Below are 22,257 nucleotides of genomic sequence, written 5' to 3' on the forward strand. Positions count from 1 at the left end.
ATAAACACAGAGACTGATGACGTCATGTCAAGTAGTATATGCGACTGTACCAAATCTTATTGTCCTGGTGGCACATTAGCTGGACCAGATTTGATGTCCACAAGGTGTCAATAACATAAAGAAATATTTGTCATAATCAAGTAATGCAATATGTGAGTAGTGAAGAATTTTTTGGTGACGTTCAGGGTCATATCAATACATTTTGTATGCAATCCCGTAAATATGATTATTAAACATCCATCATGTCCATTCATGTGACGGCTCGAAACAGGCACACAGTATAAAGAATCATTACACAGGTTGACCCTTTTCCAAAGGTCCACTGGTTGCTACATCAAATGTTGGTCCCTTTTTAAATTTTCCACACTTTTGAATTATCTCCGGTCCCCCATACGCTTGCATTCTTGCTCTTCACGTTTACTTCCATAGGGGGCGTGTCGACCAGTGACCAGTCAGTGAAAGTCAGATGGCGTTGTATGGCGTTGCGCATAGCTATTTGTCATATTTGGTATGTGGGTAGGTGTTGGGGATACGAAGGCCAAGGGTGCTTTTGGCCCCCTGTCGGGTGTCCTCGGTACTGCAGCAAAGCTTCCTTGTATCTTTTGTCCTGGTGGCATGCTAACGTCTCGATTTTTTGGTGACAAGTAGCTGGATTTAAGGGAGAAGTGGTGTAGGTAATGACGTACCGATAAAACCTGGGGATTTTGTCTCCCCTTGCAGCTTTTACAGGTAGTGCAGAATTAAAGGTCAACACCCCTTGCTAGAGTGATAGTAACAGCTTGCCAGAAACTGACTGACACAGGTGGTCTGACTGCAGGTCAATGGAGTTTCCCCGTACTCTCCAAGCAGAGTTTCGGCTTGGTGACATAATGAAAACAGGACAAGATAGAGAGCCACACAAAAACGCCTAAAACACGTAAAAAAACCCAGCCGGATCCGAACCTCTGATTGGAGAGTAGTTAACCCGTGGGTCTGTTTGTGAAGACAATGATTCTAAATAGAAAGCTAACGTTCATTTTGAAACGACGATCGTGAAATAATAAATTCAACATTTCTGTTCAATCATATAAAAAAAAAGGTGGCGGAAAAGGATCGAAAGCGGTTGGAGAGATAAGTGGGAAAAATGTACATGGACAGGCAACAGATGTATAGAATGGTTAAGTTAAATTAAGAGAGCATACACCGGACTTACCCTTTGCCGAGGCGGTCAAAAACCTCGTTGTCTTTACATAACCTTCTCTCTGTCTTTATATAATCTTGACGTATGCGTGTAGTACCGCTAGCTGTAGTACTAATGAATGTCAAGTGAAGGAAACTGACAGTTCTGTCTTCAAGACGGTCAATTTCCTAATGCTGACATTTAATAGAAGTACCAATTTTTACAAGCAAGTTTTCTTGAGTACCGGCAGTGACGCATGTCCCTGTCTACATGAATGGCGAACCACTCTGTCAAAGTGATCCTTACGATCATTCAGGGAAGCTACCTTCTCTCAGGCGATGATTCATAACAAAGCGGTTGTGGAATTACCGGAACTGATTTGTGCCAGTTGCTATAGTCATCCACTTTAAGCATTTTCCGAAACGTCCTGTCTGTCTTGTACAAATATTAATGTCCTACACGTTATTTTCCGATCACATGCACCGCTTGACTCGTTCCATTTCCTGTGGAATAGTGCAGACCTTAAAAACACCTTAAGAACAGTTTATAGTTCCAATAGCACATTAAATTGCCATGATCGAACCAGTTGATATATCATGCGCGTTTTACGGCGTACGAATATAACACCACGGCCCTGCCTTGGTCATAGATTCCTCCTCATCTACCCTTCACTACCAGCCATGTCCATATAAAAGGTTAACGTATATAGCAGGGCAATCATACACAAGAGTGGCCAGCAAAGCAAATATCATCCTGTCATACCCAAAATGCAGGAGCCGATGAAAAACCCATTTCATTTCCTTTGCAGAAAGAGGTAGAAACAGCCCCCTGGATACAAAGTAATAAGTGGGGTAGAACATGCAGTCCGTGTGTATCAACAAGGTAGATAACGGGCGCCTTACCATGACCATTATGATGCACCTAACGGTCTGTTTAGACCTTATCTGCGAAGTGCATCCACCCATCTTGTTCTAGCCAGAGGGACAAAAATGCATCCCGATGGAAAAGTTTGATACAGTCAAAAGGTCTTGTTCTAGCCTTTCTAGTTTAAGGTTATTCGGCTGAAATTGTGCACGGCGTTGTTCACTCGTCGGTGCCGGTGCTTGGGTAGCAGCCATGTTACCACCTATGAATAGTGATCAGCACCAAGGACAGGGTTACTGCATGGATACTGTATGACAGGTGTTTAGCAATTGGACCTTGTTCGTTCGGTTTTTTATCTCCATGAAAAATGGAGATATTGTTTTGGGTGTGTCTGTCTGTTTGTCTGTTTGTTTGTCTGTCTGTCTGTCTGTCTGTTTATGTTTCCGCACTACTCTAGTCAGAATAACTTAAGAACCTCTTGATGGATTACGATGATATTTGGTATGTGGGCAGGTGTTATGAAGCCGAAGTTTAAGGTCGATTTTGGGCCCCCTGGTATGTGACCTTGGTACTGCAGCATAACTTCCGTTTTTGTATCTTTTGACCTGGACGTGCTATGGTCTTGATGTTTGGGTAGCAGATAGCTTGTGATGTAATAAAGAAGTGGTGTAGGTTTGGGCCCCCTAGCAGCTTGCTCTGGAACTGCAGTGGCGTTATTGTGAAAATCTTCTAAGGGGAATAACTGAACAAAGGAAAGACGGATTTCCATGATATTTAGTATGCAGGTAGAGGAGACAGAGATGTACATAATGAAGTGCAAATTATGCTAATTGGGACTTAATTTGCATAACTAATGAGGAAAATCTATATTCGCAGTGTTTTCCATTATAAGACTCAAATACATGTAAAAGATGTAGTTTATGGCAAGTGGAGTATCAACAGATACCAATTATGCAAATATATTCCTAATTGCATAATTAATGCAAAAGTGCCATAATTCATCTAAGTGTTAGATGAAGGTTTGTCAACATTGCGACATGTGTAAGTTCGTTAAATGTGTTCATGGCCAAGCATATATTATTAAAATGTTCATTTGCATAAACAGAATAGTTCATGGAGATATGAGGTCGCGAAACTCTTGTTTTGTATGGAGTGCAGTGTCCTCAATCGTGTCATCGTCAGCAGATATCAATCTTACATCATCAATATCAAAGGGTATCATATTGATTGCAAAAAAACAAACTAGCAGTGAATAAAAACCGTATCACGAAGTCTCCTTGTAACCCCGCCCTTACAACGTCTTTAGAAGAATGCGTTTTGGTTTATCATCCCATCAAGTAATGCAAATTGCTACAATTCCCATTGGACCAGATTCATCGAGTAAAATGACAACCTTATCAGCGGTACTACGTCTTGGAAATGAAATGCCGGAATTACGTCTACCTCAGTTATAACGTTATTTGTTCTGAACGGTGACTGATGTGAGCATTTAGCTCGATAATGAACTCACCAGACTTAACCTGCCTCCTTGCCTTTAGCAGTGTACGTCGTTTGGTAAATGTAGAACCTGTCACTGACACTTAACTGGGGTTCGGGGACAGTATACCTCCAGTTTGTAGCATGGCTGCTCTATCTACATGTATATCCCAACAAGTAATGTCATTGAACAGGATTAGTTTTGATAGCTACATATTGTGTGTGTGTGTTTGTCATTTGGGGAGAGGAAGTGTGCAATAAACTGCAGAAGTTGCATAGTACATTTCTACATGCACTGTGCATTCTTACGCTATATGATGCGCATTAAGTAAATCATCTCTAATTCACGACCATTAACAGACAGGTAATTGTACGAAATGCTGCACGTTTCAAGAGAAACCAGACTAAGGAATTTCCATCACGTTCCCGTTGCCTTTCCACTTTGGGAAGCCCATTATTGACTGGGGTGTTGGGAAGAAAATATTGGCATGCATAGACGCCACCTCGCCACTGGCGTTAGGGTACCGGCCTCGACTCACAGTAGCAGCATCGCAGCGGCAGGGTGAAGTCGGTGGTCTCCACCGCGCCATCCTGTGAATAAGAGGTAAGTGCCAAGAGATATATTTCCTGCTGGCGTACCGTGTAAACTCTTTACTATTATACGCCAAAATAGCAACTCAAGCAACTGGACACATTTCTAAATAGACGTTTCAGACAGCTTTCGCTGTGACTGACGTCATTGACGAAAGACAGCGGGTGCTGTCTGAAACGTCTGACTGTTTCAAAATTTTATTCAGTTACTTGAGTAACTATTTTGGCGTATCTTATTACCTGGATGTCTAATATTCATCAATGTCTTTACCATGATTGTACTTCGTGCAGTTTCGCGGTGGTTTTGCTATACTGTTTAACTTTGGTACTTTGGCATTACGTATTGATTGATTTTTGATGTGGCAGATGTATTTTGGAATCCACGCTTAGCCACACCTAATTGTAAGATCTCGAAGACATTTCATATTTACTTATGTCAGCCACTATTGTTAGTGAGTAGAAGATTTCTTTTGTATTTCTATTCCACAGTTCATAGCTAACTGACGGTACGAAACTCGCTGCAGTGTTTGTTGCAACAATAAAACTTCTTACTTTGTGCCCTTTTTATTGTCATAAACAACAATCACATCGATCTTAGATGATATGTATATACATGGACAGTTAGCCACCGGTAAAGAACATATTGATAAATGCCAGTCTTGCTTTTGGTGTTGCTGTTTAAGTGGGAATGTTACCGACAACGTAACACCCATAAAATCAAAACCCTCCATAGTAAAGGGATGACAATTCTGCTTTCATTGGTTCTGATACCCCCTTGTACACCCTCTTTAGATAAACGCTTCATCTTCAACTTTGGGTCTGTAAAACTAGGAAACTTATTCGATATGAAAATATAAAACTTCTGTTCGTATATTTATCAGAATTATCGGGGGAGCCATCGCAATTTCAGTAATTGTCAGCCTCGGAGGGGTCCCAGAACGTCATAACGAAAACTCGCTGGAGGGCAGTGGTTTTATGACTGTTCATAGACCACATTACTATCACTCAAATAAAGTATGAGCCAATTTAGCCGTTCCCAAATTGCCCTACCTCTGCCTGATTTTCTCATGCAATTCCTATTTCAGAAGTGTTTGATACATCTGTTAAAAGCTCTCCTCAGGTGATATACGCAGAGGCGCCACTTCCACAGATGTCCCTTTCAATACGTATACCCGGGGCACAGGAAATGGCATGTTGGCCCAATGTTCCTCCCAAGCAATTTCCAACGCCACAAATCTTACGTGCCAACTCCTTGACGGCTTTATCGTCTGGCTTCCCTGCAGAGTGCGACTATAAAGGTCGGTCGGTGAATTTCATTTCTGTTGTCATCGAACTAGAAATTGCAATTGACTTCACTTTTGCCGCAATGGCGTTGAGGAAATGAAAAGTGACCTAGCATGACCCCACGATTTTCTGTAGGTATCGCGATAAAAAATATAGACGAAGATGAAAACCTCGTCAAGGAAAGTCTCATAAATGGTCACACCGGAGTTAGCAACACAACAATGATGTATGTTGGAGAATGTTAACAGTGTCATTCGAATGTGAGCTTTCAATGGATTTATCTACAAATCCATGGCATCATGTTAGAACGTTAAATTGGCTTTGGAAAGGTTTGATAACACTATGGATGTTCAGACAATCTTAGACAACTATCACTCTTTAAATAGTTCGATATCTTATTTAGTTGAATATTGATGCACTGATAGAAACTTGAGCAGTGAAGCGGCGTCGATTTCCACAATAGATTGGACTCACAAGGGGCAGTCACAATGTATTTGTACATAGCCCTATCCAATATTGGCTTGCAGTTCAGGTAATACGTAACCTTGAAGCCAAAGACTAATAAAAGAAGGACCAGCCAGTTCGATTTATGAGGAAAGAGTGAACCTGCCAATCATGACATGAAAGTTTTCCTTCGATGTTCCTAGAAAAGGTGCAGCCATATTAGTTTATGTTTGGGGCTCATGCTAAAATGTCAGCATTCATCCGTTTGAATTGCTTATCGTGTGAACACCGCGTATCACACAGTGAAGAAGAGGTCGTCAGGTTTTCCAGATAGAATGCACTCAAACCGATTCAAGATTAAAAATTCATAACTTCAATATCTGGAAGCGCCCACACGCCCCACCACACCAAACCATGTTGTCTCCGGTAATGGCTGGAAGATAGATGAAGCTCGTTCAAACAACTATTACACTATTATATTATCGAAACAACGCCATCTCGCTGCTGAGGTTGGGTGCGGTTGGTCCTGACGAGTGAACAAAATTGCGGGCGGGAACGTCGGTAGTCTGTCGGGCAAATATGTCATTAAAATCGCCGCCCAACCATGACGAGCCAATATAAGAGTGGAAGGAGGCTAAAAGCCGTGCCGTAAATCCCTCACAAAGACGTTTATGAAATAACAGCGCTAGGATTTGATAGCGATTTATTTTGAGTTTAATGAGCTCACGACACCCAAGTGTTGAGTAGTTTGCAATATCTAAATGCAAAATTGATTTCCCTAATCGCGAACTATTTAGTCATTAGTTTTCATTTTGTCTTAAGGCGGCTATAGCTAATCAAGAGAACTGCAGTAAAACTACGTCAAAGTCTACTTTAAAGGGTTAGGTCGTATTATGTCTGCAGAATTCGAGTCAAACTTCAACTACCCAGCAAATTACCAGGGTCGCGATGAAGTCACCAACAGATCTAGTTGGCTGAACTTTACAGACGGGGTTGGATCACCTTGGCCGTCAAGGGTCGTCTACATGTGTGCCTGTAATTCCAAGAAAGGTAAAAGATCGTAAAACTAATGAATATTTGCGCAAAAGGTGTCCCTGAGGGAAAAGGGCACCACATATTCCAGAATAAATCAATGTTAGCTTACATATAAATGGTGTATTATGAGTTTTCTATAAAGACGAAGAAAGGAGAGAAACTGCAGCTATCCTGGACAGAGACTGTTTTGGGACCTGGAGTAGACTGTTTTGTTGGTATATCTTTGTCAACAGATCACATCTAGAGAAACCCAAGAATGTTTCATAAATTAACCGTAGATAACGAGAAGTAGAAAAAAATCAAGATAACGTTTGTACTGATATTTTGTAATGTTCAAATAATAATACTGGAAGTCAGTGGATCAACCCGTCACGTTTCCCGTCGGTTGAGCAGACAAATCACATGACCTCAACCCTGACGCTAATTATTCGTGACGGTGAGCTGACTCCCCTAATTGTGTGTATGTTGTCTGTGAAATAGACGGGAAACTTAGTTCTCTTCGGAGCTTGCGAAGAAGAGAACCTTAAATATACAATTACTAAAACTGGAAAGCGGAAAATTTGCATATCACTGTGTCAAAGTCAAAAGAAACATAGTATGTCAGAAACGTAAGTCAGTCTTAATATGAATTCATAAATAACACCAAATGCAAAACAAAATGATCCAGTGATATTTAAATGAAACTTAAGTTAACACTCATGTATCATTTTCAGTAGTCATGTGCTCTTGTTCATACAGCCGTTTGAATACTGTAAGTGTTCCTGCTGATTTTAAGCGAGGTGATAACTCCTTGTCTTTGCATAATGCAGTCACGAAGACTTACAGGAAGTTTTCGTATTCTGGATCATGTAGTCCACGCGCCCCCTTTCCCCTGGAGTACGACGAAATTGCTCTACGTAAAGATACATCGCAATAACAGGCCCATCACTCAAATAACGGTCTCTGGACGTCGGAAGGAAGAGACGTGCGGAATTTGCAACGTGTCATTATGGCAATCTCGAGAAGTTCAGCAATGATGGATATTAAAGAAATTTAATCCAAATGAAGGTTTATTAAAGGGAAACGTGATGTTTTCGTACCGTCCTGATATATTTTATCACAGCGGAAGGGAAGTTTTGAAGATGAAATCAACATAAGAAGGGAGGCATTGCACGTAATGACCATGTGAGGTGATACGAGGCCTTAATCAAACGGCGCGAAGAAATGCAAGTAGAGATCTTCAATCATCATCTAAATTCCATTCACACACTATTACATGGACCTAAATTGGTAAGCTGAACTTCTGTTTGGACAAAAGATTATCATTTCTTGACAGGAGGACTAGCGCACTGCACAAAATGGCTGAGAGAGAGAGAGAGAGAGAGAGAGAGAGAGAGAGAGAGAGAGAGAGAGAGAGAGAGAGCGCTAAAGAGAGAGAGAGAGACCTAAGGAAAGAAAGATAGAGAGCGCGCGCTAGAGAGAGAGAGAGAGAGAGAGAGAGAGAGAGAGAGATCAGTCTTGAAAACATTATTGATTGTATGCATTCCAAAGCTTCCCTGGATTTAGTACAGGTGCCCCGACCAAACTTGTCTATCTACTTCCTTTGTGCACCTTACAGCGCATATTTACCTTGAGCCGTATTACGACTGTCATTTATCGTTGCATGTTACTTTTGTAAAAGGATGCTATATGAGTTAGGATCGTTTTTTTATGTCTCCTCTCAATGAACCGGAGACGACCATAAAGACGCCGACATTCATCCGAGAGGAATTGTCTTCCTAATGCTCATTGAAGAGCTCGTGGATTCGGTGAAATGGTCCTTACTTCCGCTCATGTCAGTGATGCCATGTGTGAGAACCTGATAAGCTTGTCTGCATGGATGACACGGAAGTCTCCATGTATCAGTGGCTTTGCCTTGCCTACTTTGGCATTACTTACCATGTTCTGGCGATCGAACGTCTTTCTCGAGTCTCATGGCCCCTTTAAGCCTGTCCCGCCGGACTGATACAACACGGATGAGAGTATCCATAATCTCCAGATATGCGAGTAAAGAGGTACTGATTGTTCATTCAGCATGCGTAGGGCACGCAATGCTCATTCGGATCTCGCCATATCTCGTTTCTTTAATGAATAGTCGTGTACTACTCCAGATCGAAACCCACGCTTACTTTGATTATAAAGCTGGTATCACAAAGGCTGAAAAAAGATTGCGAACGTCATTCAGGGACAAGCTTTATGATATTTTGATAAAATATAATTGTTGACGCTATCTAAATATCTGGTTGCAGTGTCAGTCTACAATCAGTTATTAGTGTCTTTCACAGCTGGATAAACATATTTGAGGTTCAACAAAAAAGGTAGAAATTTAACAGGATGTATAATGAACTTTGATTAGTTGTTCTTATGTATCAGCAAAGTGCACGTGCCTTGAAATACGAGATAAAAGATCCCTACAATGTATACCGTCACAAGCTGACTTTAGCAGTTCGTAAATGTGAAATATCAGAAGACACAGTAGATGTGAAAGATCAAATGGGCGTAGGCTATCAAAACACAAATAGCTGACGTCAGTCTCTGATTGTTTTATGACTGAATCACAGGAACAAATATGGCACAGAAATAACAAGCTCTGCATGGAGTTGTCCAATCAGTGTAAGATGGCAGGCATTCTCATGCGTTTCCAACTTTAATAGGGTATAATTAGATGTGATTCTAACTGTAGAGGATAACTTACTCTAGCCTGGGTACCATCCACCGTAGTAGCCGCTGGCTCAATCTTTTCGTTTGTTATCTGTGGTTAAGCAAGCGAAACGATTGAGCAAGCGGTAACTACGGAGGGTGGTACCCAGTAGCTAAACTGACTCCTTGTCTCACACCTTGAACATTGATAATGACAGCGACCTTGTATGAAAATAAACACACGTGTACGTCTTCAAACTTCATGTTAGGCATAATAAGTGATGAAAAAATGAATAGGGACATTTTCATTTTACAATTGCTACAGTACTTGTTTATGATTATGATGTAAATTGTTTGCATGATGAGGAAAACTGAATGCTACCTGCGTTGTCTTTTCACATAAAGGACAAATTTGTCGGGACATTTTGCCTTCATAACAAGGAATTCCTTACTCGATGAAATTGAGCAGAGGCTGTTTTTGAAAGCAGTTTTCAAAAGAGTGTAGGTCAATTGACATGGCTCTTTGGGATATCTAGCACGCTAACTGATGAAAGCAGATATTACGTAGGTTAAGGCATCAACACTCTAGTCTTGTATATTATGTCAACTGAGAATATTGAAACATCTTGAAAAACTTGTTAAGAATTCTGCAAGAATCCGAAAAACCAGCCCCGATGGTCCCCCGTTGGGTATTTCACCATCACCGTCAGAGAGATCTGTCCCCGGGGCTCAATTAGGTGAACTGTATGATTTATGAGGACAACTCCTCAAAACGACCTGTGTGAAGCCCAAGGTTTCTAATAAACCACTCCCGGAACACCATTATTCCATTGCTCAAGGGTACTATCAAACCTTTACATTTTAGGATTCGTTGCCTGAATATCTAGCGTCGTGATTGAATGCATCTGTCACATTTTAGCCTGCGTTACACACTCCCTCACTGTCAGGGGCTGGTCCCGTCCCGAGAGCCTGTGGTCACACAATCATTGCCTTTCCTAGAGTCACCAATACGAGCTCAGGGTTCTTAATCACTATGAAGTCCAATAGGAGCTCCTCAGTATTCTCTGTCACCATGGAAACCGGCCATCACAGCCTCCAACACCATGGTAACAGAAAGTTCTCAGCCTACCAGTAATTATGTATCCGTATCTGTATTGACATGTAACAACCCCTGATTGTATGCATAGGAAAATATATCTAGTAATGTCTAGACGTTAGAAATTCTTCCAATGATTGTAGAAGCTCATGATGCCATACTATACACTCTTGTATCAGGTAGATTAGCCTTATAGAACTGTAGTTACGTACCAGTAGATGCCATACTTTGTACCCTGTACAATTGTTGTGCAATACAAGTTATCATTATAATGTATACCCGGTATAACACCCTTCGGCGTAACACACCAGCCTCGATTTACTGAATATAAAAAGAGTAGCAGTACGCACGCACATGTATAGATAAGGCGAAAAAGCGAGTGAGCGATATTCTGAGCTATTGAATACAAAGAGTCACGCGACAGAAGCAACAAAAAACAGACTTTGGTTTGATTCCAGGGCATGTAATTGCAGGTTTCGCGCAAACTTTCACGTCATGTAGACACGTCAGTTAGCCCGTTATTCGCTCACAATACAATGTATAGAGCTGCCCGGTATACGGTACATTAGTCAGTGTGCGTCACTGAGGCATTATGGCAGGTATCAAAAGTGATCCATTCATTAAACGTTCATACGCGATATCATCTAAAATCTGATACCTTTCTTCTCATTAGCTTAAGGGCTTTTTCAACTGAAAGGAAAAGCAATATAGTGAACGTCATTATGACGGGCGAAGATATCCCTCTTATTGTTTACCATAGCAGGAAGACGTTTTCACTGTCTGTCAGAATGGGTTACTGTTTGCGTAAGGTTTTAAAGTCACAAATGAGAAACCTTTACTGCCTAAATCTTTCTAACCGACGTCATTGACCAAGCACCACCCCCTGAAAAAACTATCTGAAAAGTGATCTTTTTTTACAATGTAAATAGTACTAAACACTACCGTAGCTGTTATTTCTGCTGAATACCTCCCAACTTTTACCTTGAAAATATCTTTTCATGTGTCCGAGTCTTTGACTTTTTGACTTTGAGTCAGAAGAATCAAAACAGACATATAGAACGCCTCACACCCATGGAGTGAAACTAGCCCATTGCGGATGGAAGACGTGATAACCAAATGACGCACCGACGTGAATGAAATACCTGATGTAACGGCACCTACCTGCGCACTGGCACAGACTGACGCGCCTCATAAAAAGGCAGCGCGTCAATTAAAAAGCCATTAGTTACCTGACTGACGGCATATGACCGAGGTGAAGCCGGAGAGGTGACTACACGCACGCTTAGATGCGGCTTTAACGGTAGGATTTTCGTTTGCTTTATTACAGAGCTTTGTTTTAATGGGAACATCGAGGTTGTACCGTACCCCCATGATTGTTTCCACTGTGGACAAAGATTTTGTTCTATCTCGACCCGGCCGTCATTACATGCATTTGCAGATAAATACCGTGTTGCTTCTTTTGAGCGCGTTGCCCCTATAGCCCGTCAGAAGTGTTGACTTGTTTTTCAGTTAAATTCTGCGACATGTTGGAAAACCTGTTTGTTTGTTTGATTGCTTCTTGAAATCAAAAGTGTTTTCCAAAGTATTAACAACTAATATTCTTGTTTGATTTGAACTGCGTGTAGAATGCATCATTAAACGGTTGAAAACAGATTTGCGGCACGCGCACATGTAACATATGTTCATGAGGATTCAAAGCAAGTCATTGGCGATTGTTATTCCCTCATGTAGTTTTCTCAAATCATCTTGTTAGTATCGTCTTTATTTTCATTCCCTCCCCACTAGTCTACAACTGAATACTGAATCCAGTTAACTTACTGTTGAGATATTGTCTTCTGTGTCTCCGTTTCATGTGTGGCAACGACATATTTGTGCTTTATTATTATCCATACTATTCTATAGTTCATCGCTTACATCTTACAAACCAGAGGCAACAAATTTGAAAGTTTCTTCTGAACCTTCTTCGCCAGAACATATATATTAGGATTTTGCCCTGTTCATGAACTAGAGGCAGTGCTATAGATTTATGTTACCAATTTCCAGTTGCTTAAGGAGACGTCCTATTGCCAGAAGACACTCGAAGACTATTTCTGTTGATGTCTTTAAGTGGGTGGAATCTGAACTGTAATTTTAGCTGTCCGAACAAAAGAGAATAAGCCTTTTTTCTGGCTTGTAACATCAATTTGTATTGGGTTTGCTACCATAAACCTTAACTTACATGTACATTGTGTTTCGAAGAACACTCCAGTTGTCGTTAAGCCTATTGGATCTTAATGGAGCATGTTTAAACACTAAATCAATTTTTCATTTAAAACATTTTTCTGGAGTACTCTGGTAACAATCGAGAAAGAAATACAAGACAATCGATCGTCCTCTTTGGACGGCAGATAAGGGTTTGGATGGATGGGCGGATGTTGCCGTTTCTGAAGAGCACCATATCAACGTCATTTCCTTGGGTGCTGGCATGAAAAAGGTATACAGAAATATCATGCTGTATCTAGGCTAACTATTTTGCCAATGTTTGAGTAAAGCGTGATGGTATCAACTGAGATACGTTGATACGTTTCCAAAACTTCAACTTGACGCGGAATAACCATCAGGGAATTGTGCAAATTAGCCCTTTAGGGCCCCATTCCACTGGGAGGGCCACCTCAATTTGGCCAGATCGCCGTGAGAGCACCGAGAGCGCGGCGAGAGCGCCGTGGGAGCGCGGAGGGAGCGTGGCGAGAGCGCCATGCGCGCCATGCGCGCCGTCACCTCGGCGATGGTTTTGAACATGTCCAAAACAGTCGCCGTGAGAGCGCCGAGGATGGCGATCAAAAAACGAGAACGAGTGCCGTGAGAGCGCACAGCGAGCGCGGTGAGCGCTGTGAGAGCGCCCAAGGTGGGATCAAAGGGCCGCAGCGAGCGCTCAAGGATCGCAGCGAGTGCTCTACGAGGATTGAATGGTCCTAACTGTAGTTCAGTTAAATTTCATTCTTGAAGTGGTGTATCTTGAATTTCTGGGACTTTTGTGGTCAAATCATACTTTTGCTCATGGGTAATACAAATGAACGAATAACTACAATTAAGTACATGCTTACATTCAAATTAAATTCCCTCCAAGTTTTATTGTCAGTTCTTCAAAAAGTATTTCAAAATTCTGTGATTTACGTTCCTATTATAACGTAGCATGATAAAAGATATTTATTGCAAACAGTTAACATGACAGACACCACAGAAAAAACATATTTGAACTTAAGTTGAACATCTATATAACTTAAGACACACGCTGAGCGACCATGCAGCTACCAAAATTGAATTTGCTTCCCCCTTGATTTCATAATTTAAATATGATGCAAGAGGTAAAGGTATGACTTAATAGACAAAATGGCACACAAAACGTTGAAAAATTCGTTCTTTATCTCTTGAATTCGTTGAGTGATCTGTGAAATCTTTGGTCGCTCATAAAAGGTTGCTGACATTTGACATTTTGGTCGCGCTGAGAGCGCGCAAGGGTCGCCGTAGAGATTCCACTTGAGCAGGTTCTTCAGGAGTTCGGCGCTCTCACGGCGCTCTGGCCAATTTTAGGTCGCAATGAGAGCGCGGCGAAAGCGCCGTCCAAGTGGAATGGGGGTATATGAACGTGAAGTCATTACATGTCAGACAGCAGTCGGAATGATGACGGAACGTGTTGCCTAATATGCTGCCCCATAGAATACAGTACCTCATTGATCCTGTGTTTTTAGCACTCACTGACTCAGTGACTTGATTTGTCACGACTTACACACAAATGAAACGCAAAAGTCAAGGAAATTTCAAATACAATTTTGTCAATATCATAGCCACCAGTTTCCCGGTCGTAAATTACGCATCAAATGAGATAATTTTTTCAACGTATTATAAATGTAAGATGTGAGTAAATGTCATCAAATTGTCGACGTAACTTCTCTAGGACCCTATACTTTCAATAGATACGAATCAAGCACCAGGTATAACACCTTGTAATGGACCGGAAATGAACATTTGATGACTTGTTACTTATTGAATGTAGTAGACTAATGTAAGTTGAGCCCTTCACGCTTAAAGCTAGATTTTCCTAAAGTTATCGATATCTCAAAGTTTTACGACGGTGATTTTGTAAGGAACTCCTGATATTATTTTGCCCTGTTTCTTAGATCTTAAGGAATCGGAGATACGGTATACGTGTGATTAAAAAAACTATTCAAATGTATTTCAAACAGCTAATTCAAATCACGCCATTTGTATGTTGGACGCCTTGCCTTAAGGTACCTTATCGCCAAGTACATCATAAGATCAAGAACTCGCTACTGGATGGGCAGTACTAGTTGTATGGAAGATGAGCATCATCGCTTGAGGAGGATTGTTGGCGATTTACGTCAAGTGATAAAGGCACACTGACCGCTTTATTTTCAGGTAGAAGAGTTGCACCAATTTGCCGGGACTTTAAAATGCCTCTTTCTGGACAAAACTTCATTTATTTTCGTCCTCTCCACGGATATCTGGATTATCAAGTTGTGTCGGAGACTTCCGAAGTAATTTGTCGCTACGCCATGTTCGCCGCGGGGCACAGCGGAACTGTGGAAATATGATTTAGCCACGCGTTACGATTTCATATCAGAATCTTTTGTTGAAGCTAATTTTTTATATTTTGCAAGGTCGAGCCCCTGCAAGAAAGTGTTTCTTGAATAGAATAACTGTTGATTGCATGTATGTTACAGAAATACTTTCTATCGAATACCAACAAAACGCAATTCCACAACACGTGCAGCATAGCTATTTTTCCTGGCGAAAAAAAAAATTTCACTCTCCACAAATTCCTAGCTGGCACTCTATCACAGCATTGAACATGAACAAGCTGAATATTAGTCGTCAATTTGCGGAGTTGCTTAAAGACCGGTGGGATGCGCAGGAAATACATTTCCTTCTTAATGGCATCATACAAGTTTGCAAAATGCGTTGCCGTAGCACCTCTGACCCGGTCCATACATGTAGGTGATGTCTACATGGCACTTTTCCTCATTTCGCCAATAAAATTCCCAGTTGCTGTATTTCCTTGTTTTCTTGTGCCCCTTAAAATAATGTGTGGGGGTATTAAGGTGTGCCGCTAGCATTGTTGATTAACAGCAAAATACGTCCTTTTGATATCTACGTAAGACCATTTTTGTGAAAATGTCGCACAATTTGAGTGTCTGCGGGTCATCATTCAGTTGGCATTCACAGCTTCAAGTCATGGAAACATCACAAACTTGTCCAACGGTTTTATTCGCTAAAAGCTATTTTGTATTCGGACAAAACCTGAAGTGCGGGGCCAAAATAGATAGGGCCTTTTATTGTTTATTGTATATACTCGATGATGATTGATCCCAGCAATATAAATGCTGTTACCAGAGAGTCTTTATAGATATCAATATGTCAAACTGAAACGCAAGGAATAGCGAAAATTTTCCCACGCATTTAACTGTTTTCCACTTAGTTTCACCGTCGTAGATTTGGGGAGGGTCATGTCCTAAATCATGTCCCTGAGTTCCGAGCAAGCTAATGTGTTTGTAGGAGTCAAAGCCAGTTAATGCACTTGTAACCGCGTTTGCTTTTTGAATGGTTTACTACTGGGTCTTCACTTCGCGTAGGATCACCTTTAACAGTAATGTGACAGGCGGGTCTGCCCTAAAATCCTTTAAGTATCCCCCGTTTCCTCCGTTTCCGCCTTGCTGGCTGTATTGTCACTACAAGCTTTGAATGTGAATAAACTGGGAAAAGCATTATTATCATCGTAAAGGTTCTGTAGGATCTCACTTTGTTCTTGGTTTCAGATGGAGGTGTTTATTATTCACATTTTGTTGAGATGCAATAAAGAACTAGGATGCAGAAGTGCGCCAGGCGATAGCACACGTCTGGAATATCAGGTGCGCACAAAATTCAGCTTTGTTTCTATTTTGACAACCTGTAAAGGATAAGTAAAGTAAGTAAGTAAGTATTGAAGGACATCAACACCGGTTAGATAATGTACATGTAAGGTAAAAACTGCTGTTCAGCTATCAGCCGCTCTGCTTGGGACGAGCACTTAAGGGCATTAAATTCGAACCATTTGAGTTTGATGTGTGAGTAGGCACTATTTCAAATATCAAAGTAGCAACGCCATTTAGAATTCTTCGGTAAAAGTTATCAAAAGACGTCACGAAAGTAACGCAGCCGCACTACACCTAGATAGAGAAGTAGGCCTATGCTTCATCGACCGAGGTAATGGAATTTGTAGTGAATAGAGGTTGTTCCGAGTGCCATTCTGGTTCGATAGCGGAGTATAGGGTAAAAGCTTAAGACTCTACGTGCCAGGATTCCCGATCCCAGGTGACATCCTTGGCGCGGCTGCACGTCGCTTCCTCCTTTTACAACGTTTCCGTTACTAGACCCACGGGATCCGTGTTGTGCGCACTGCCACATCATGATTAAGCGTCCTCAGCCGAGACTGTCATGACTAATCCCTTGGGACTGTTGTGTTGTGGAACTCAGAAATCCAGGAGAAGTGTTCCGGTAAAAAAAGGCTGGATTCTCAGGACCATCCAGACGTCGATCACTGTAAATGAGTTTCATTGTTAGAAATTATGAAATGGGTTTACTGATCTCTTCGTAATATCCACAAAATAGCGACCCAAACGTTTGATAAGTTAAGCCTACATGAGACCATCCTTGACTGTCGGTTTATAAATCATTCATCAGCCTTCCTACCAGGCGAGCCTCTCTGCAATCAGATGAGGAAATTGGCGGTGGAAATCGATTCTAGTATTTGGCACGAAAGAGGATTTCGTTAAATTAAATCGTTTGTGTGCCGGTAACCATGGAAAAGAAATTAAAAGTTAACGCTAGAAATCATGGAAAAGAAATTAAAAGTCAACGCTAGTTTGATTTCTCATATATTTGATTTCTCATATATGTGATTTCTCATATATATGAGTTCAGATTTTTTAAACCTAAATTGACGTGGGTGACTACATAGATTAGGCTTCGCGCTGGTACATTAAGCAACTTACATAACACTGATATATACTCAAAGGGTGTGCAAGTGAGAAATGTGCACCGTTGTCTACTGCTGATTCCGACGACGTGGCCACTTTTTCTGTCAGTTTGATGATGATGTTGCACCACCAAGCTTTCATGGTCATGTGTTATACTGGCGACGTTAAGAGCTATGGCGTTATCGGCTGAGCGGTGTTTGTTTATACCCAGGCCTAATGGTGCATCTAAGGCTGGTTTGACGACGGAAGTTCGATGGAGAGCTTATTTACAACACAGCGGTAACATGCATTAACTTTGCTTCTCTAAAACCCGGTAGGAGATTCTAATCGTGAGGAAAGTGCTTTTCTTTAAAAAACAAACATGTGATCTCAATTGCAGTAATGGATAGAAAGTACATCCGCCACACTTACTCAAAGCAGACTTGAACCTTTGCTCAAGGCGCAGGCTACACGTAGCACATGAAACCTGGATTAGTCGTTCAAGCAAACTAATGCATGCATGCAGCATATGTGTGCTGTCCAGCGTTTCACTAATGGACACGTTTCCCACGCTTAAGGAAAAAAGAGGCTTAGATATAAGTGAAATAGTATTCATCTTCCAGAGATCTAAAAAAAATCAGATTTTGTATCTTTTGATCTGAAGATGGCACGTTCACCAAATTACGGTGGAATATTGCAAACGGGGAGAAGTGGCATAGAGTTGAGCCCCCTAGCAGCTTATTCTGGAACTGCAGGAGCGGTTTTGTCAAAATCTTCGAAAAAGCATAACTCAAGAAGGGGATGACGAATCGCCGTGATTTCTTGGCATATCGGTAGCTTTAGTGATGATAGACATAATTAGATGATGATTATGCAAATTAGAAGCTAATTTGTACAATTGATGAGGAAAATTTATAAATCCAGTGCGTTCCATGATAGCGCTATTCAAACATGTGATATATGTAACTGAAAAAGAGAAGAACGTCTGCAATTACAAAGATTCTGTTTCAGCACACCAACACCTTCGTGGACGATCCCCAGAGTGATTTTATATAGATTGTCATGAAAGGTTTTACCAGCACAGGATATTGTAACCTTATCTATCAAAAAGTGTTTTGATAGATTCGCATCATCAATCTCACATCTATGAGGCTTTCATAAAGCGGTTAATAGCAAAATGAAAAGGCTGTCATATTTCTTCAGACTTTGATATTCACAGCGCGTGTCTCTAGTTTACCTAACCTCGGCTGTGAGTCGGTTCAGACAGGAAGGCGGCGGGAACCATAAGGTGGGCGTAAAGCAACAGTCTAAAACACATTTCCCCGAGAAATGCAATCCATGTATATACGACAACTAATTGTAACGATCCTGGAGGTAGGCACTCATTGACAGACATCTTCATCGCTTTAACTGATAGTATCATAAGAGATGATGGCTAAGCTTCCGTATGTTTGGATGTACTTTTTGTCTGTTAAGGTCCACGATCGACATGTTATTTATGACAACGTGAGAAATTGCTATGAGATCAGAGGAGGGCTGTATCTCCAGCGACCAGGGGCATCCTCCCTATCTGCTGTTTGAATCCTCCCGTAGTCTCTGAATGGCGCAGTTGTACTTAAACGTAAGCCGTGAGGACGTTGAAAGGGACTAACTTTCTTAGATCTTCAAGAAAGACACAAACAAGGAGAATAATCATTAGTTTTTTTATCTGCACAGTCTTCTTGGAAGCAAAGCAGAAAATAGCTTTTATGGCTTCCTCGAAACTGTTCTTTGGTAGCCTCCATTAACAATAATCCGCCGGTTTACATAAATACGCCACTTTGACAAAAAAAGGGGTTTGAGATATCTCTAGTGGAGCACCCCCAAGTATACACAGTTTAGGTATACACGAGTTCATTATACTGGGGAACGTTGGGTTGGACCTCTGTTTGAACGAATCTTTTCAGGGTGGCGGAATTATGTGCCCTGGTGGAATTATGTTAGTAGATGTTAATTATTATTGCTAGTAAAGTAAAAATACCATTCTGTGGACAAATGGCCATGCAATAATCAAATCTTGTGCCTATTGACCAACCCAGCTGAAACACTATTGGTGCTAATGGTATCGTGTTTTCCGACAGTCCCAAGACCAAGTTGTGCATACGCTTTAGGAAAATGAAGTCTGAAGATGGACAACGTCAGCGCTTTCTGTCCTCCGCTTGAGGTACCAAACTGCCCGACAACAGCGGAACGGAAAGAGTCTACAACAGATGCCAACAAGCCGTAGACGCATCCACATAGCGCCATGAGCAACAACAGTACGGCAGCGGCCACGGATGGCGTCTTCAACATGACCGAAGACGCGTACCCGACTTGGGTGCTGCCCACCCCTCCTGACTATGACTTGGAAGGCTATCTGCTGGACTACCTGTTCCCCAAGCACTACGAATGGGCGCTGATCATAGCGTACATTCTCGTCTTCTTACTGGCTCTCATTGGCAATGGACTCGGTAAGTCAAATTTAAGTTCATTGATACTACATTTGTAGCGTGTGCTCTGTGTGTGTGTGTGAATGAATGAATGAATGAACTAGAGTTCCACGAACACATTATCTTCGCCAAATAATCAAGGCTTATCATGGAGAGTGATTAATATTTACGTGCTTATCACCCCCTGCAAATTTGATCATGCACCATACCATTTGGAAGTTATGATGGGGCGAATGAGTCCAGTCTAGATATGGTTAAAAATCATTTGGTGGTACAGGACTAGTATATGTGTAGAGTGTGCTGATATATATTATAACTGGTCATGAAAAAATATGAGTATGTTGATATTATATGGGCCACAAAGGTTCAATATTGCAGTATTGTAAGTTGAAAGTGATGATGAAATAGTACAGTCAATATATATGAATAGAATAAATCTGGCTGGTGGTTGACATGTTTTTAGGTGTTTTTGTCCTGCTGGGCTTTCTATTTTGTCCCTATTTCGTTATGTTTGAACAAAAATGCCTAAACTGAACGCGTTAAACCAGCAGGACCCACACCTCTGCTTGGAGAATAGTTTATTTATTTGACCAAGATGTACGTTTATGCAAGGCCATCTGTTTACATGACCTGGCACTGTCCCATGTCCCATTGAAATGCAGTAGGTTAACAAACTTTTCTTACTAATTATGCAAATTAGCTCCTGATTTGCATAATTAGTCATTGATAATGTAAAGCACCATCTGAACTCTCTACATACCAAACATCACGACGATCTGTCGACCCCTTCTCAAGTTATTCATGTCCGAATGTCAAAACAAAAACACCCACTGCAGTTCTAAACAAGCCGCTAGGGAGCCAAAATTTACAGAACTTACTTTCTGTGGCATGAACTATCTACCACACAAAAATCATGACCATAGCACTTTCAGAAAATATGCCTCTAAATTTTGAAGCTCCGCTGCAGTACCTTAGGTACCCGCTAGAAGGCCATTATCGAACTTGACCTTCCTTTCTGTAAACCCTACCCATCCACTAAATATCATACGGATCCATCAACAGCTTCTCGAGTTATGCTGGCGACATACAAATACACATCCACACAAAGCCCGCTGCAGTACCAACGGAAAATACCAGGGGAACCATTTTTGAACTTGACCCCCGTTTTCACAACATCTACACACCTGCAAAAAATCATGAAGATCCATCAATGTTTCCGTCACTTTTTTTGCCTACATACAAACACAAAAAAATGTAAAGTCTGCTTCAGTACTGTTGAAAAACGCAAGGTGAACCATTGCACAACCACTACACATCTACCAAAAATCATGAAGATTCATTGAAGCTTTCTTGAGTTATGCTCCTGACATACATTCAGACCCACCCTACAGATTTTTCAACCGAAAACATAATCTTCTCCGAGTACAAGTACTCGGCGAAGATAATGAATGAATGAAAACTTTATTATCGTGTCTGTGTGTGTGAGTGTGTGTGTGTTTGTTTGTTTGTGTGTGTGTGTGTGTGAGAGAGAGAGAGAGAGAGAGAGAGAGTGTGTGTGTGTGTGTCTGTGTGCGTTTGTGTCTGTGTGTGCGAATCCCGCCCATAAAGCAGCGTGCCAATACATGCTATGATATTCCACAATGCCATTATGCCTGTAAGAAAACTATATTTTTAAAAACGGTATCCCATGGCGGTGTGCGCACTGTTGGTGCTCGTGTTTCCATTAATGCGAATCGCAGTATAATGTTCCACGGCGAACTTTTCTAACTGCCTGCTACAAAACTGCTATTAAGCGGCGTTAGGATGGCTCGCAATTTATCTTGATGTATTGCTAAATGCTAACCGTCAAAAATGACGCCATTTGTATGTGTATGGGCTACTCTCAGGAGGGAACACTTTCCTAGGGATGTCACTTAAAGTCATTATGATTGGAAGGTTCATATCAATGCCTGATTAGGGATAGCCTAATGGTTATGTAAGAAGCGCTTCATTGTCATTATTTCGTTCTGAGCTTAGAGCACAACACTAAGGGTTACTGTGAACAACATTCCGGCAAAAAACGCAGACAAATGACGGGCACCATTGCGACTAGTACCAAGCCTTATATTCACGACACAGAGTGTTATTGCACTAGGTGTCATGATGAGTTGGGAAATCATAGAAAAGTATCTATGCGTATGTTTGGGGTTG

At 41.3% G+C, this 22,257-nt stretch overlaps 1 protein-coding gene across 3 annotated transcripts in view; it reads left to right on the forward strand.

Moving 5' to 3' along the window:
* The first annotated feature begins 4,004 nt into the window (after positions 1-4,004).
* Positions 4,005-22,257, forward strand: part of LOC136428133 (orexin/Hypocretin receptor type 1-like) — a 29,955-nt gene continuing 11,702 nt past the window's right edge. Inside the window, exons 1-2 of one of the 3 annotated variants that reach the window (XM_066417436.1) lie at positions 4,005-4,103; positions 19,720-20,088. In XM_066417436.1, coding sequence (XP_066273533.1) covers positions 19,884-20,088 — 205 coding nt within the window. In that variant the 5' untranslated portion in view covers positions 4,005-4,103; positions 19,720-19,883. Of the gene's footprint in view, positions 4,104-11,735; positions 11,908-19,719; positions 20,089-22,257 lie in introns of those variants that run through there. The other 2 variants (XM_066417435.1, XM_066417437.1) reach the window with 2 other exon arrangements.

Source organism: Branchiostoma lanceolatum, chromosome 2, assembly GCF_035083965.1.
Source record: "Branchiostoma lanceolatum isolate klBraLanc5 chromosome 2, klBraLanc5.hap2, whole genome shotgun sequence".
Taxonomy (NCBI): domain Eukaryota; kingdom Metazoa; phylum Chordata; class Leptocardii; order Amphioxiformes; family Branchiostomatidae; genus Branchiostoma; species Branchiostoma lanceolatum.